Below are 14,773 nucleotides of genomic sequence, written 5' to 3'. Positions count from 1 at the left end.
TAAAGTCTTAAGTGAAATGTGACTTGAACCTGCAACCCATTCTAAGTGTTAAAGACTTAACAGCAATCTAGGTTTGTTCAAGACATTGATTCACTTGTCTGGCACTTCGATTTTTTTTACTGTAAATTGTGTCCTATGACTCTGCCCCACTAGCTACCTGACAAAGGAGCAGCGCTCCGAAAGCTTGTATTTCCAAATAAACCTGTAGCTGTATGATTTCTAACTCTGTCTATCGTAGTCCAAAACTGCCATCAACATTCTTCTATCCCTCTGACTACCCCTTCCTTTCAGATACCAACCAGATTCATCCCTCCCATTGACCTGCGAGGCTGTACCCTCTACCTGTGTTCACCTATCCCTACTTCACCACACTGCCCCTCTCCACTTCCTTTATCTGAAGCACCCCGATCTCTACCCATACTCCTGAAGGGGTTACATCTCAAACGGCTTGCTGTGTTTATTCAGCTTCCTTCTCGTCGACCGACCATTCACATAGGTATAATATTAGCGAGTTTTGAGAAGATTTGTAACTCAGGTTGAGGTTTCGGATGGAGGTTTGCTTGCTGAGCTGAAAGGTTCAGCCCAGCGAACAAATGTATATCCATAGGTATAATATGTTAGAATTTGACAAAGTGGAATTTATATTTCCAAAGGATCAGTTAGACTCAAAACGTCAGCTCTTTTCTCTCCTTACAAATGCTGGGATTTTCCGGCATTTTCTCTTGTGGAAATAGAATCAGTCTGACTCAGGATAAGCATACAGCCAGACTTAAAACCAGTATGTACGTGCAAAACTAACAGGCCTGAAGTCTGAGAAGTTCCTCTGGACCTGACAGTCTGCATTCTTGGTTTTTAAAGGAAGTGACTGCAAAGGTAATGGTTACATTAGTTATACTTTCCAAAATTCGCTAGATTTTGAACCTTTAATGCATTGTCTGAGCTGAGATGTCTTTATTTTATATAAAACTTTAATCTATCTTGAGAATGAGTCTTTAAAAGATGTTCTGGCTTTATGTATTAATGAACGAAACCTGCAACCCATTCTAAAAGATGAAAGATGTTACAGTAGTCTAGGTTCGTTCAACATATTATTTCAGTTGCATGATACTTTAGTCGTGCTATAAATTCTTTCTGTTGCAGTCCTGCTCTACAGCTACGTCATGAACAAGCTGTAAACCTATTGGACTATAAGCTGGTGTATGATTTTCACCTTTCCACTTCAGTGCAACATTGACTCATCCACACCATACGTTCACGAAAATTAAAAAATCACACAACACCAGGTTATAGTCCAACAGGTTTAATTGGAAGTACACTAGCTTTCGGAGCGACGCTCCTTCATCAGGTGATTGTGGAGGGCTTGATCGTAACACAGAATTTATAGCAAAAATTTGCAGTGTGATGTAACTGAAATTATATATTGAAAAATTGATTGTCTGTTAAGCCTTTCATCTGTTAGAATACAGTGATAGTTTCACTTCTTTCATGTGTAAATCACAAAACCCTTTTTAAAGTTGCATTCTCGGGTTAGCTGCTAACAGTGGTGATAGCTAGACAAAATGTTGAAGGTGTTAGCCCCCTGTGTTCTCTGTCTATGATCTGATGTTTAGATTGATGCTAATCTAATAAGTGAGATAAGTGTTTTACATAAATTCCTGTAGTTTTTGAGCTCAGAGTTCTACATGAATGTATACAGTTTTTGAGCAACGTGCAATGTAACTGTGCAATACAAATTCACCACACAAAATATGTGTGCATGTGGGTCTTTGTGTGTGTGTGTGTGTGTGTGTGTATATATATATACACACACACACACACACACAAAGACCCACATGCACACATATTTTGTGTGGTGAATTTGTATTGCACAGTTACATTGCACGTTGCTCAAAAACTGCATACATTCATGTAGAACTGAGCTCAAAAACTGCAGGAATCTATGTAAAACACTGGTTCTAATCTAATAAGTGAGATAACAGAGAACACAGTGGGCTAACACCTTCAACATTTTGTCTACCTATCACCATTGTTAGGAGCTCACTCGAGAATGCAACTTTAAAAAGGTTTTGTGATTTACACATGAAAGAAGTGAAACTAACAGATAATCAATTTTTCAATGTATAATTTCAGTTATATCACACTGCAAATTTTTGCTATAAATTCTGTTACGATCGAGCCCTCCACTATTACCTGATGAAAGCTAGTGTGCTTCCAATTGAAGCTGTTGGACTGTAACCTGGTGTTGTGATTTTTAACTTGATACACCCCAGTCCAACATCGGCATCTCCAAATCTTCACGAAGGTTGAAATTGTCACATCAATGAGCCAATGAACGAGCACCACGACAAGGGGTTCCCCCTTATTTAGAATTGACTTGAGCTCAGGCCAATACGTAGGTAGCACGTGCGTGAATTGCCATCCCATTGGCCATAGGGTGTTGGAGTGGCGGGCGGGGTAACTGTTGGAGGTTGATGCACAGACCGACCAATGGGAGAGCGGCATGTCAAACCCTCCCCGTCCTTCAAATGGATGGAATAGGTGAGGGGCGGCCGGGAGGCGGCGATGACGTGTACGATTGACGCGGGGCCAGGCCAATGGACAAGCGGGGCGTGGGGATAGCTGGTCCAATGACGGGCGGGGGTTGAGTGTCGACCCCGCCCCACCCCCGGAGAGCCCGCCGAGGCGATGCGGCCGCCGCAGTCTGAGAATGCAATGGCGCTCGATAGTGTTGGGCCTCCTGCTGCTGCGGCTAGGCCTCCACCTGAGCCTCTGGCTTCTGTTCGGCTTCGGACCCAGCCTGGGCTTTTACCAGAACCTGGTGCCCTTCCGGCTCGGCTTGAGCATGGTACGACAGTCCGAGGCCCCGGCGCGGCCTCGGGCCAGCGGTAAGCCTTCCTGGTTCGACCAGACCTGGGCGAAGCGAGAGGCGGCGGGCGGCGAGCCGATGGTGTGCCGGAGGCGGCGGCGGCCCGCGGCCTCGAGCCCCGCCGGGCCCGGCTACAACTTCCTGGACGGCTTCGGCGAGTACAGCCGCAAGTACAGCGCCTTCCCCGAGCCGCAGCGCCGCCGCATGAAGGAGGCCGCCCTCCGGATGTTCTACTTCGGCTACGAGAACTACATGGAGCACGCCTTCCCCCAGGACGAGCTAAACCCCATCGACTGCCGGGGCCGAGGGCCCGACCGGGATAACCCGTGAGTGCGGCTGGGAGGAGATGGGGGGCGTGAGGGGGCACGGGGATGGGGATGGGGATGGGGGGGGGGCGTGAGGGGGCATGGGGATGGGGGGGCAAGTGAGGGGGGACGGGGATGGGGATGGGGATGGGGGGGCGTGAGGGGGGATGGGGATGGGGGGCAAGTGAGGGGGGACGGGGATGGGGGGGCGTGAGGGGGCACGGGGATGGGGAGGCGTGAGGGGGCACGGGGATGGGGATGGGGGGGCGTGAGGGGGCACGGGGATGGGGATGGGGGGCAAGTGAGGGGGGACGGGGATGGGGGGCGTGAGGGGGCACGGGGATGGGGATGGGGATGGGGGGGCGTGAGGGGGGATGGGGATGGGGATGAGGATGAGGGGCAAGTGAGGGGGGATGGGGATGGGGGGCAAGTGAGGGGGGATGAGGGGCAAGTGAGGGGGGATGGGGATGAAGGGACATGGGGATGAGGGGGCGTGAGGGGACACTGGGATGGGGTTGAGGGGGCACGGGGACGTGGAGGGCGTGAGGGGGCACGGGGACGGGGAGGGCGTGAGGGGGCACGGGGACGGGGAGGGCGTGAGGGGGCACGGGGACGGGGAGGGCGTGAGGGGGTGAGGGGATGGGGGGGGGGGGCGTGAGTGGAAGGTGGGTATGGGGGAAGAGTGTGAGGGGTGATGGTCGGTTGTATCGCTCTTTTTCTCCCTAATACTTTTAAAAGTAATTTGCACTTGGTGTGATTGAGGAGTCCAGGTTCCAGGGAGATCAATCCCTGTGATTTTTGCAACACTGTGTCCATTAGGTGGACTTCGGAATGGGTTTCACGACTGCTGTATGAGTGAATGAGTGCCAGTTTACTCCAACCTTTTAACTTTGTGAAACTTTTCACTGAGTTGTACTCTCTTTGGAAAGGGATAATTAAAATACATGTAGCATTTATTTTAATATATATGTTTCTGTCATATATTTCCGACAACTTGTCCAGCACTAGTTTCAATGTTAAAGAACTTTCCTACCAATTTGTTTTTTTTTATTTCGACACCGCTGTAGTTTATTTCAGCTGCAGATTAGTAGAAAATGTCCAAGTTGTTTGTGTTGCACTAGGCAATATAACTATTTAGTGAACAGCTAATGCTGGTAGTCTGTTTTGTGGCAAATAATCAGTTTGTTTTTATTTGCATGAACACTTCAGGTGCTTGCTGTGTGAATTGAAACCGATAAATGCAAATGATACTCATTATAGTTAACTGAGATCCCAATATATTTTTAATGTATATGAAAAGATGTGACTTAATTGCAAAAGTGAAGTAAGAACGAATTTTGAGCAGTGGTTTTTGTGTTGGAATATAAGTATTTCAGACATTTTTTAAACCATGGTTTTCACAAACCGCTTTGCTAAAACCTAAGCATTTCTGAGTTATAAAGGAATGCTTTGAATAGTTTGAAATCAACTAGGCAGTCCTAGTTTTTTTTTGGACTTCCTTGTACCTGTTTCTTTGTGAATCTGCTTTCTGTAACTTTCTTCCTTGCATCTATTCTCATTTAGGAATGTCGCTATACTTTTTTAAAAAAATCTAAACAGCAAAACTTCTTTCGTGGAAAATTAAAATGGAACCCACAAAATTGTTTGTTGCAAATGGGCACAACATTAATTGTTCATTGTTCAGTCATAAACTTTATTTTGAACATGTTAAGTTCCATCTGTTATGTTTGAGCTTTTAATGTGAAGAAAATTTAATTTTGCCACATTTGAAATTTTTAAATGATTGAAAATCTTATTTTTTAACATTTAAATTGCAGTATAGAAGTTAATTGTAAGTCATGTCTTTTGCTAAACAGCTGAAATGGGGAGAAATTTTGTGCCATGCCGTACAAGAAGCAAATTTCATGTCATCTTTTTCATATGGGCCTGCTGATAATTTTTCAATTGGTGAAACCGAATGCGATGCAGAATCTGTTTTCAGTTGCTTTCATTCAGTTGGCATTGAGCAATTGTTTAACCTGCCCTGACAATACGACTTATCTCTGTCCAAAATATTGCTAATGACTGACAGATTACATTTTCTTGGTTTAACTGAAAGGAGCCAAAAGTAGTTTGCAAATGATAATCGCTAACACACAATAGGCAAATAGCTTAATTTAAATTCCTTTTAACATGATGGAGAAAGGAATAGGAGTTTGAACAATGAGTCGAGGAAGTTGCTGTTGAATATAACCAGTAAGGTTGAATATTCTAGGCTTTACGTGAACACCTGGAACACTTATGTTTGGTATCATGGATAAACCACTTGAATTTGCAGGACAAAGATCATACATGAGAGTAAATTATAGAGTCATACAGCACAGAACAATCCCTTTGGTTCACCATATTTATGCCTTCCAACAAATACTAAATTACACCCAATCCCATTTATGTGCACTTGATTCATGTCCTGGCATTTTAAGTACTGATCAGTTGCTGCTTAAATGTTGCAGGAATATTTGCCTCCGCCATCCTCTGAAGCAGCACATGAGATATATCTATCTTTTCCTTAAATTATTTTATTCATTCACGGGACAAAGGCACCGCTGTCAGAGCCAACATTTATTGCCCAGAGGGCAGTTAAAAGTCAGCCACCCTGCTACTGGTCTGGACTTGCAGACCAGACTGGATAAGGATTGATGTTTCCTTCCCTGAAGGACATTAGTGAACCAAATGGTTTTTTTTGGACAAATGACTGTGCTTTCCCAATCATCATTAGACTCTTAATTCCATATTTTTATTGAATTCAACAATACTTGGCAACACTTGGTGAATCTCCTCTGTACCCGCTCTAGTGCAATAACGTCCTTCCCACATGGTGACAATCAGAACTGCACACAGTATTCCACCTTCTTGTTCTGTCCCAGCTAATAAAGGCAAGCATTCCTGTATGTTCCCTTCACTCCGGTCTACTTGTGCTGACTTTCAGGAATCCATGGACTTCTGCATCAAGGTCTCTTTCTCCTCTGTACTCCCATCCATTGTGCATATTCTTACCTTATGAGACCTCCCAAAATGCATTACCTTGCACATAATGCGATTAACTTCCATCTGTCATTGCTCTGCCTATTTTACTGCCTCATCAATATCAGGCTGGCCTGAGACCATCTTCCTCACTATCAACAACACCAACTTTCCTCTTGCAAACTAATTATACCTTCTCCATTCACATCATGAACAGCAAGGCTTCTAGTACCAAACTCTGGTACACCACTAATCACAAGCTTTCAGTTATGAAAGCAACTCTCTGTCATCACCCTTTGCCTCCAATTTGTAAGACAGTTTTGGATCTGGTTTGCCAACTTGCCTTGGATCCCATAGATTCTTGCCTTTTAGACCAGTCTTTGGTGTGGGACACTCTCAAAGGCCTTACTGAAGTCCACGTGAACCACATCAGCTGCATTACCTTTGATGTATTTAGTGACCTTTTTTAAAAAAAAACAAATAAACTTGTCAGGTAAGATCTCCCGGTAACACATTTATGCTGACTATCCTCGATCCATCCCTGCTTTTCCAAATGTTGATTAATCCTGTAACTCAGTTTTTCCAACACTTTGCCTACCACCGATGTCAGAATAACTGGTCTGTAATGGATGGGTATTTGAATAGGAAGGGTTTGGAGGGTTATGGGCTTTGTGCTGGCAGGTGGGATTAGATTAGGTTGGGATATCGGTTGGCATGGACGGGTTGGGCCAAAGGGTCTGTTTCTATGCTGTACATATCTATGACTCTGTGACCTTTTGTCCTGCCCTTCTTGAACAAAGGAACCACATTAACTGTCCTCCATTCATCTAGCACTTAATCAGTGAAGTATTAAATATATTGGCCAGGGTCCAGCAGTCTCCTTCTTTGCATCCCATAGCAGCCCAGGTCTCAAGTAGTCTTTGTGATTCATTAGGATCTTAGTTGATTTCATTGATCTAACTTCACCTCTGTGCCTACACTAACCCCAATACTTTTAAGTCTCCATACAGGATCAGAAACCTTCTACCTCGCCCTTGGATGTATCTATTGACTTAATCACTCTGCTTTCTGTGGAAGAGGATTCCAAATGCTAATTTCTCTGAGGAGAAAGCACCGTAATTGCTGGTTTAGAGGGAAGACTCCTTGTTTTTAAAGTGTCCCTAGTTCGAGACTTGAAAACTTTGTTTAAGCTTTTCATTTGAAAAAAAACCCTCGTCCAAGATTCAACCAAGTGACCTTTTGCTAAACTGACTCCAGGATATCCCTCAAGGAGTCCAAAGCTCTGTACACCATTCTCAGCATTGTGACTTTTATGCTCCTCCTCCTCCTCTATGGACAATTAACGTTTTACTTACCTTGAATTACTTGCTGTGCCTGCGTGTAAGCTTTCTTGTGATTCTTTGTACTTTTATGGGATATGGGAGTCGTTGACAAGGCTAACATTTGTTGTCCATCCCTAATTTTCCTTGCTTGAAATGGTTTGACCGGCCATTTCAGGGTACTCTTAAGACCTTTGGATGGTCAGCAAAGCAGGCTAGACTAGTTAAGTTTGGCAGGTTTCCTTCCCTCAAGGACATTAGTGAGCCACATGGGTTTTTACAACAAGTGATGGTGGTTGTTATACTCACTATTGCTAATGGACAGCTTTATCTTTCAGACATATTAATTGAATTCAAATTCCACCAGCTGGTCTAGTGGGATTTAAACCCAGAACATTAGCCAGACCTCCAGATGAAGCAGCATCATACCAACATTTTCCTACATTTGTATGCCATAAAGGTAGAACACAGATACAGAGTATAAATATAGCTATACACCAGATAATGTATTTTGGCGAGTCATTCATATTGCCACTTTTTTTATGATATGTATTTGGTTACTTACAGCTGCAATGAAAATCCCTGATGGACTGTTTTAATGATCTGCAGAAATAAGAGTTAGCATTTGACTTCATTGTAGCTTCGGAGTAGCTTTTCAGATGTGTGCACTAACGACTCTTTTAGACAGAAAAGCTATTTGTTAGATTTTTATCATCAATTGTGATTTTATGCAGGTGCGTGCCATCTCTAAAGATATAAGAAATTGGAGCAAAACTATACCCATGTCCTTTCAAGTTGGCTGTTATTCAACAACACTAGTGCAGCTGAGCTCCACCTTCCAGACTTCAGTCTTCTCAGTTTGATGACAACTGGAGGTCTAATAGCAGCAGTCTCTTGAAAAAGTGCCCTATCTTTCCTGTCAAGTATTTGTGCTAATGCTGGTAATGTTTAGGTTTTGAAAGCAGTATTCAAATTGCAGAATTTGGTACACCTTGAGCCAAGCTGTTCCAGTACAGCTACAACACTGATATCTACCCAGTGATGTAAAAGATATCCAGAATCGTGGAGTCCCTACAGTGCGGAAGCAGGCTATTCGGCCTATCGAATCCACACTGACCCTCTGAACAGCAGCCCACCCAGACGCATCTCCATAACCTGTGGCTGTAAACATAGATATCCCATTGCTGATCCATCTAGCCTGCACAGCATTGGACACTATATAGGCAATGTAACATGGCCAATCCATCTAATCTGCACCTCTTTGGGCTCTTGCATGGGAAGGTGTTTGGGTTATTGGAGTGGAGGAGGACTGCATGCACACTGCAGGCCAAATCAAAACTAACCAATTATTGCACCATCAGTCTAATCTCCATCAATAAACTGTTAGAAAAGGTCATCAACAGTGCTCTTAAGCACTGCCTGCTTAGCAATTACCTGCTCAGCGGTTCTCAGCAAAATGAATTGAAATGAAGAGCTGTCAGTGCTGGGAATCCGAAGCAAAAATAAAAATTGCTGGAGAAGCTCAGCAATTCTGACAGCATCTCTGGAGAGAAAGCAGCGTTAATGTTTGGAGTACAGTGACCCTTCAGAACTGATTGTAGCTAGGGAAAGGTTGGTGTATGTATTGAAAATGGAGTGAAAAGCCGGTGAACAATTCATCCAAACGGAGCCCAGAGAGAAAGCAAACGAGGCAACAGTAGTTGGGCCGAAAAAGAGTGGGTAATACTCAACCTGGGAGAATCAGTAATCGCTCATGGGGACTATTTGTATTTGATGCTGGGTTGGTTGGGTAGGAGCCCATGTGATAACACAGCCTGGTGTGTAGGAGTTGGGGGAGGACATGGTAGAAGGTGCTCAGGCTCTAAAGTTATGAAACTCATGATAATATCACGAAGGCTGCAGGGTCTCCAAGTGGAAAATGAGATGCTTTTCTTCCAGATTATTTTGTTGGTGCTTTGCAGCAAGCCTGAGGCAGATGTTGACTGGGAGCATGGTGCATTGAAGTGGCAGGCATTGGGATAACTCCGACATTTTTGTTGAGAGAACATGGGTGTTCTGCAAAGTTGCCACCCAGTCAGTGTTTCATTTCCCAGTCTAGAGGAAACCACATTGTGAGCAACAAATACAGCAAACTAGATTGAGTGAAGTAAAGGTAAATTGCTGTTTCACCTGGAAGGTGTGTCTGGAGCCTTGGATACTGAGGGTGGGGGGGCAAAATAAATGGGCTGATGTTACATCTTCTGTGGTTGCATAGGAAGGTGCTGAGGGAAGTTGGGAGTGGCAGAGGAGTGGACCAAGGTGTTCCAGAGGGAACCGACTCTGCAAAAGGCTAACCATTACCCATTCCTTTGTCTGCCTTATTGCTGTTTTGTGGGTTTGATCTCCATCTACTGATTACTCTACCACCCCAAAATCTTTGGCATAAATGCCAACCTTTTCCTAGCTACAATCAGTTCTGCTTTCTCTACAGATGCTACCAGTCCTACTGAGCTCCAGCAGGTTTTGCACTGATTCTCAGTTTGAGTTCTGCCAGGGCCATTCAGTTTCTCAGCTCATTACAGCCTTGTTTCAAACATGGATAAAAGAGCTGAATTCCAGAGGTGATAGCAAGAGGCGTCAAAGCTGCATGTGACTGGGCCATGGCTGATTAGTCATGTGAAGTCAGGAATTCGAATAGTGTCTAAAATGCTGCTGCACACCTCTGGAGCAAGTGGGGATTGAATCCAGGCTTTCTGGCTCAGGCACCCTACCACTGCACCAGGGCCCCCCCCCCCCCCAATCTCTTTAGACAGCCACATCGTCAATGACATTCCCTCCATAAGGAAAAGATTTGACAGTTTTCTTATTATAGGTGACAAACTCTGTTAATATCCCAATCATGAATTACTTGGGGTAAATTTTGCTTTTGGAACTGTTAATTGATTTTGTTTTCCTTCTAGTTCAAACATAAACATTAATGATGTCCTTGGGAACTATTCTTTAACTCTGATCGATGCACTTGATACATTAGCGGTGAGTAACAGATGTTTAGTGACATAACTACGTTTCTCAGTGGGACTTTGCAATCTTTTTATTGTTAATTTCAGTTGAGTAAATTTCTTGTTTTCCCAGGTCATTTGTTTGGAGCCTTAAAGCCTATTTTGAATAAAAATGTTCATCTGTGTTTGAGCTATGAAGTGACTTGAACATATGTACTTTGGGTGTTAATCCTCTAAAATTCATTAAGATTCTCTTGATTCTTTTTATTTCCTTCACCAAGGAAAGTCGAGTTCTAAATATTTCTGGTGATTTTAACATGGTCATTTTATGCAAACAACAGTCAAGATTGCTTGGATCGTGAAATTTTGCATAAATGAAACATGAAACAAGTGTTTCCAATTTACAGTGAACCTGAACTTGATGCAAAATACGTGTGTGTTCATGCCAATAGCCTAATTTTACTGGGTGATTTACTAACAAGAATGAAGGAGAGAGAAATCAAGTTCCAACTCCCTGTGAAATGTTGCATGATTTGCATCACAACCCTGTTGACTTCCATTGATCCTTAACTGTGTAAAATGTCATGTAATTGCTAAGTTTGCACTTAAACAATAAGAAAGGTCTCATTTAAAGTTGGTAACTCATGTTATAAATCTCACAATTAACAGGCTGCTTATTCAGTCAATCTTGGAAGTGTGGGCAGGGAGTGAATGCATCTGTGCTTGTCATCTTGACAACTGGTGATTTGCTCCTGGTTTTACCATTATTTGCCTGTATTTTTGTTAGATTTTGCTATGTTCCTTGCGGGTTTTAAGTTCTTGTATTTAAGATGCAAGGCTGTTTTGTGACTTCAATACCAATTAGATTTATTTCAGAAAACTTTCGGTTAAAGTGCATGACAAAGAATGTTCATGCATTTCACAAGTTGCCCTTCTGTTTACTTATTAAGGTCCTTTTGATCAATACGATAATTTTCAACAATTCCTGGTTGTTAGGCTGCTTTTCTGTTCCATTTTGCCTTCCCTTTCTGCTTCTCTTCTTTCAGTTCACTCTTTCTCTGTCGTTAAATTCCATTGGCGAAGGAAATGCTATTTTGGACCAGACTGTTATGAGATCCCAGCGACAACATTAACATTAAGACACTATTTAGTTTCTTATTTATGGCACAAAAATTAGTCTACTCATGATGAGGTAAAATCCCAGTTTGTGATGTTTCCTGTTTAAGTACTGTTCCAGATGTTTTTGGGCAGATAAATCTTTTTCCCCAAGAAAGTCCAAATTAGATGGGCCAAACAGTGAGTAAGCTTAAGCCACCTTTTTGACATGAAGCCAGAGTAGAAGCTGATCTAATTTTCTACTGTGCAACTTACTGTTGTTTATCAAGCTGTTGTAGGGTTTGGTTAGCTCAGTTAGTTCGTGGGCTGGGTGGCTGGTTTGTGATGCAGAATGTATTCTCACTGTTTGCATCAGTTAGCTGAGCAGTCTTATAGTTTGGTGAGACTGTGATAACTTTTTAACTTCTAATGCAATCAAAAATCCTAGCAGACGTTTGGCAATGAATGTTGTCTGAGTATGCAGGTCTGACTTAATGCTTACCTGACGTTCTCCCACAACCCCTTTACCCCCCCTCACCCTCACTATATTGAAGCAGGGACAATGAAACCTGTCTGCTTTGAGAAGCTTGTTATGAATTGACACTGTGGCATACTTGCTGTATCATGAGGTGTCAAGGTGACAATTCAATTGCCTTGTTGCCTCATTGGCTGTAGTTTCAGATCTTGGCTACATGTAATCCCTTTGCAAGTCTAGCAACACACTACTATCCAGGGTAGTATGCACAGATACACCATCCACTGGCTCGTGCAAGAAGCTCACTCCCATTCGCACATTCCATTAAAGCTAAAACAGGCTTTTACCCCTGTCTTTCTGTGCTATAGCTGCAGATTGGGACATATCCACAGGGATTGGCTTGCTATCGAGCAAGGGTCAGAACCCCCATGTTATCTTTGTAGTCTTGAGATTATAGTCCAGGCTATTCTGACTTGCATCTTTACTAATGAGGATTCTGGGCAATCTGGGATGAAGGACGGGAAAATTTTCTGACTATAACAGCTGCTTCTTTACTGAGGTATTTTAGGTGTTGGAGGTGATTTCCTCGAATTCCAGGAGCAACAATTACTGTTTTGTATGCTGTTGTGGTGTTTTGGAACTTTTGGGGAAATAAAAGTCACAACAACAGCAGTTTTAAAAGGCAAAAGAACAGACAAAGGAAGCACATGGTGAGGTCAGTGTAGGAGAGGGAGAGAGAGAAACTGACACAGCAGTGAACTTGCAGTTACTGCCTTTGCTGTTTTAAATTCATGTATCGCTGGACGTAGGAGTGTGTCTGAGAAAATTAAGTGAAATTCACAATTGATCTTGGAGGAACTGTTTGGGAGAAGATCACAGCACAGAAGCAGAGAAGTGTATTGTTTTTAAGTGACCTTCAGAAAGTCTGCAGTAGTGAGTAGTGTGGGTTCTTTCTTGATTATATGTAGTTGGAGATATGTTTCTTGATTCAACTTAAAATATAAGCGATAACTCTTAATTTATCCTGCGCAGTGTTTTGTAGAGGAATAAGACAGTGTTATTTGCAGGGTCTGTAGATTGTGAAGGAGCATAAATGGCCTTTAGTAGAGTGATATGTATTTCTTGTCAGATGTGGGAGTTTAAAGAGAGTTTAAGGGTTACTGTGGATTATATCTGCAATAAATACTGTTGGTTGCGAATCTTATCAGATTGAATGAATTGGTTGGAGAGACAGAAGCAATGAGGAATTTGCAACAGCAGCAGTATGTGATGAATAATGACAGTTATAGGAAGGGGAGAAAGTCTCAGATACAATCACATAGATGGGTTAACTCCAGGAAAGGTAAGAGAGGTAGGCAGCTAGTACAGGAGTCTGTTGTGGCTATACCTATTTCAAACAAGTATGCAGTTTTGGAAAATGTAGGGGGTGATGGATTCTCAGGGGAATGTAGCATGAACAGCCAAGTTTCTGGTATTGAGACTCATTCTAATACAATGAGGGTTACATTGAGTTCCAAGAGATCAATTGTGTTTGGGGACTCTCTAGTCCAAGATACAGACAGATGTTTCTGTGGCCAGCAGCGAGAAATCAGAATGGTGTGTTGCTTCCCTGGTGCCAGGATCAAGGATGCCTCAGAGAGGGTGCAGAATGTTCTCAAGGGGGAGACGGGTCAGCAAGAGGTTGAAATTTTGAAGGGAGATTACAGAGAGTTAGGCAGGAATTTAAAAAGGAGGTCCTCAAGAGTAGTAATATCTGGATTACTCAGTGCTGCGAGATAGTGAGGGCAGGAATAGGAGGATAGAGCAGATGAATGCATGGCTGAGGAGCTAGTGTATGGGAGAAGGGTTCACATTTTTGGACCACTGGAATCTCTTTTGGGTTAGAAGACACTATACTAGGACGGATTGCACCTAGATTGGAAGGGGACTAATATACTGGCAGGGAGATTTGCTAGAGCTGTTCTGGATGATTTAAACTTTTATGGGGGTGGGAAATAGTGAGGAAAGAGATCAATCTGAGACTGGTACAGTTGAGAACAGAAGTGAGTCAAACAGTCAGGGCAGGCAAGGTCAAGGTAGGACTAATAAATTAAACTGCATTTATTTCAATGCAAGGGGCCTAACGGGAAAGGTAGATGAACTCAGGGCATGGTTAAGAAAATGGGACTGGGATGTCATAGCAATTACTGAAACATGGCTCAGGGATGGGCAGGACTGACAGCTTAATGTTCCTGGATACAAATGCTACAGGAAGGATAGAAAGGGAGGCAAAAGAAGAGGGGGAGTGGCGTTTTTGATTACAGCTGTGATGAGGGAGGATGTTCCTGGGAATACATCCAGGGAAGGTGTTTGGGTGAAACAGAGAAATAAGAAAGAAATGAAAACTTTATTCGGATTGTATTATAGGCCCCCAAATAATCAGAGGGAAATTGAGAAACAAGCTTGTAAAGAGAACTCAGCTATCTGTAAAAATCGTAGGGTGGTTATGGTCGGGGATTTTAATTTTCCAAACGTAGACTGGGACTGCCATAGTATTAAGGGTTTAGATGGAGAGGAATTTAAGTGTGTACAAGAAGACGTCCTGATTCAGTATGTGGATGTACCTACTAGAGAAGGTGCAAAACTTGACCTACTCTTGGGAAATAAGGCAGGGCAGGTGACTGAGGTGTCAGTGGGGGAGCACTTTGGGGCCAGCGACCATAGTTCTATAAGATTTAAAATAGTGATGGGAA

At 43.1% G+C, this 14,773-nt stretch overlaps 1 protein-coding gene across 1 annotated transcript in view; it reads left to right on the top strand.

The window, feature by feature from the left end:
- Positions 1–2,664: 2,664 nt before the first annotated feature.
- edem1 (ER degradation enhancer, mannosidase alpha-like 1) overlaps positions 2,665–14,773 on the top strand; it is a 41,930-nt gene continuing 29,821 nt past the window's right edge. Inside the window, exons 1-2 of the mRNA XM_060835731.1 lie at positions 2,665–3,192; positions 10,433–10,505. Coding sequence (XP_060691714.1) covers positions 2,708–3,192; positions 10,433–10,505 — 558 coding nt within the window. The 5' untranslated portion in view covers positions 2,665–2,707. The remainder of the gene's footprint in view (positions 3,193–10,432; positions 10,506–14,773) is intronic.

This window comes from Hemiscyllium ocellatum, chromosome 14 (genome assembly GCF_020745735.1).
Source record: "Hemiscyllium ocellatum isolate sHemOce1 chromosome 14, sHemOce1.pat.X.cur, whole genome shotgun sequence".
NCBI lineage: Eukaryota > Metazoa > Chordata > Chondrichthyes > Orectolobiformes > Hemiscylliidae > Hemiscyllium > Hemiscyllium ocellatum.
This window is presented reverse-complemented; position numbering and strand designations above follow the sequence as displayed.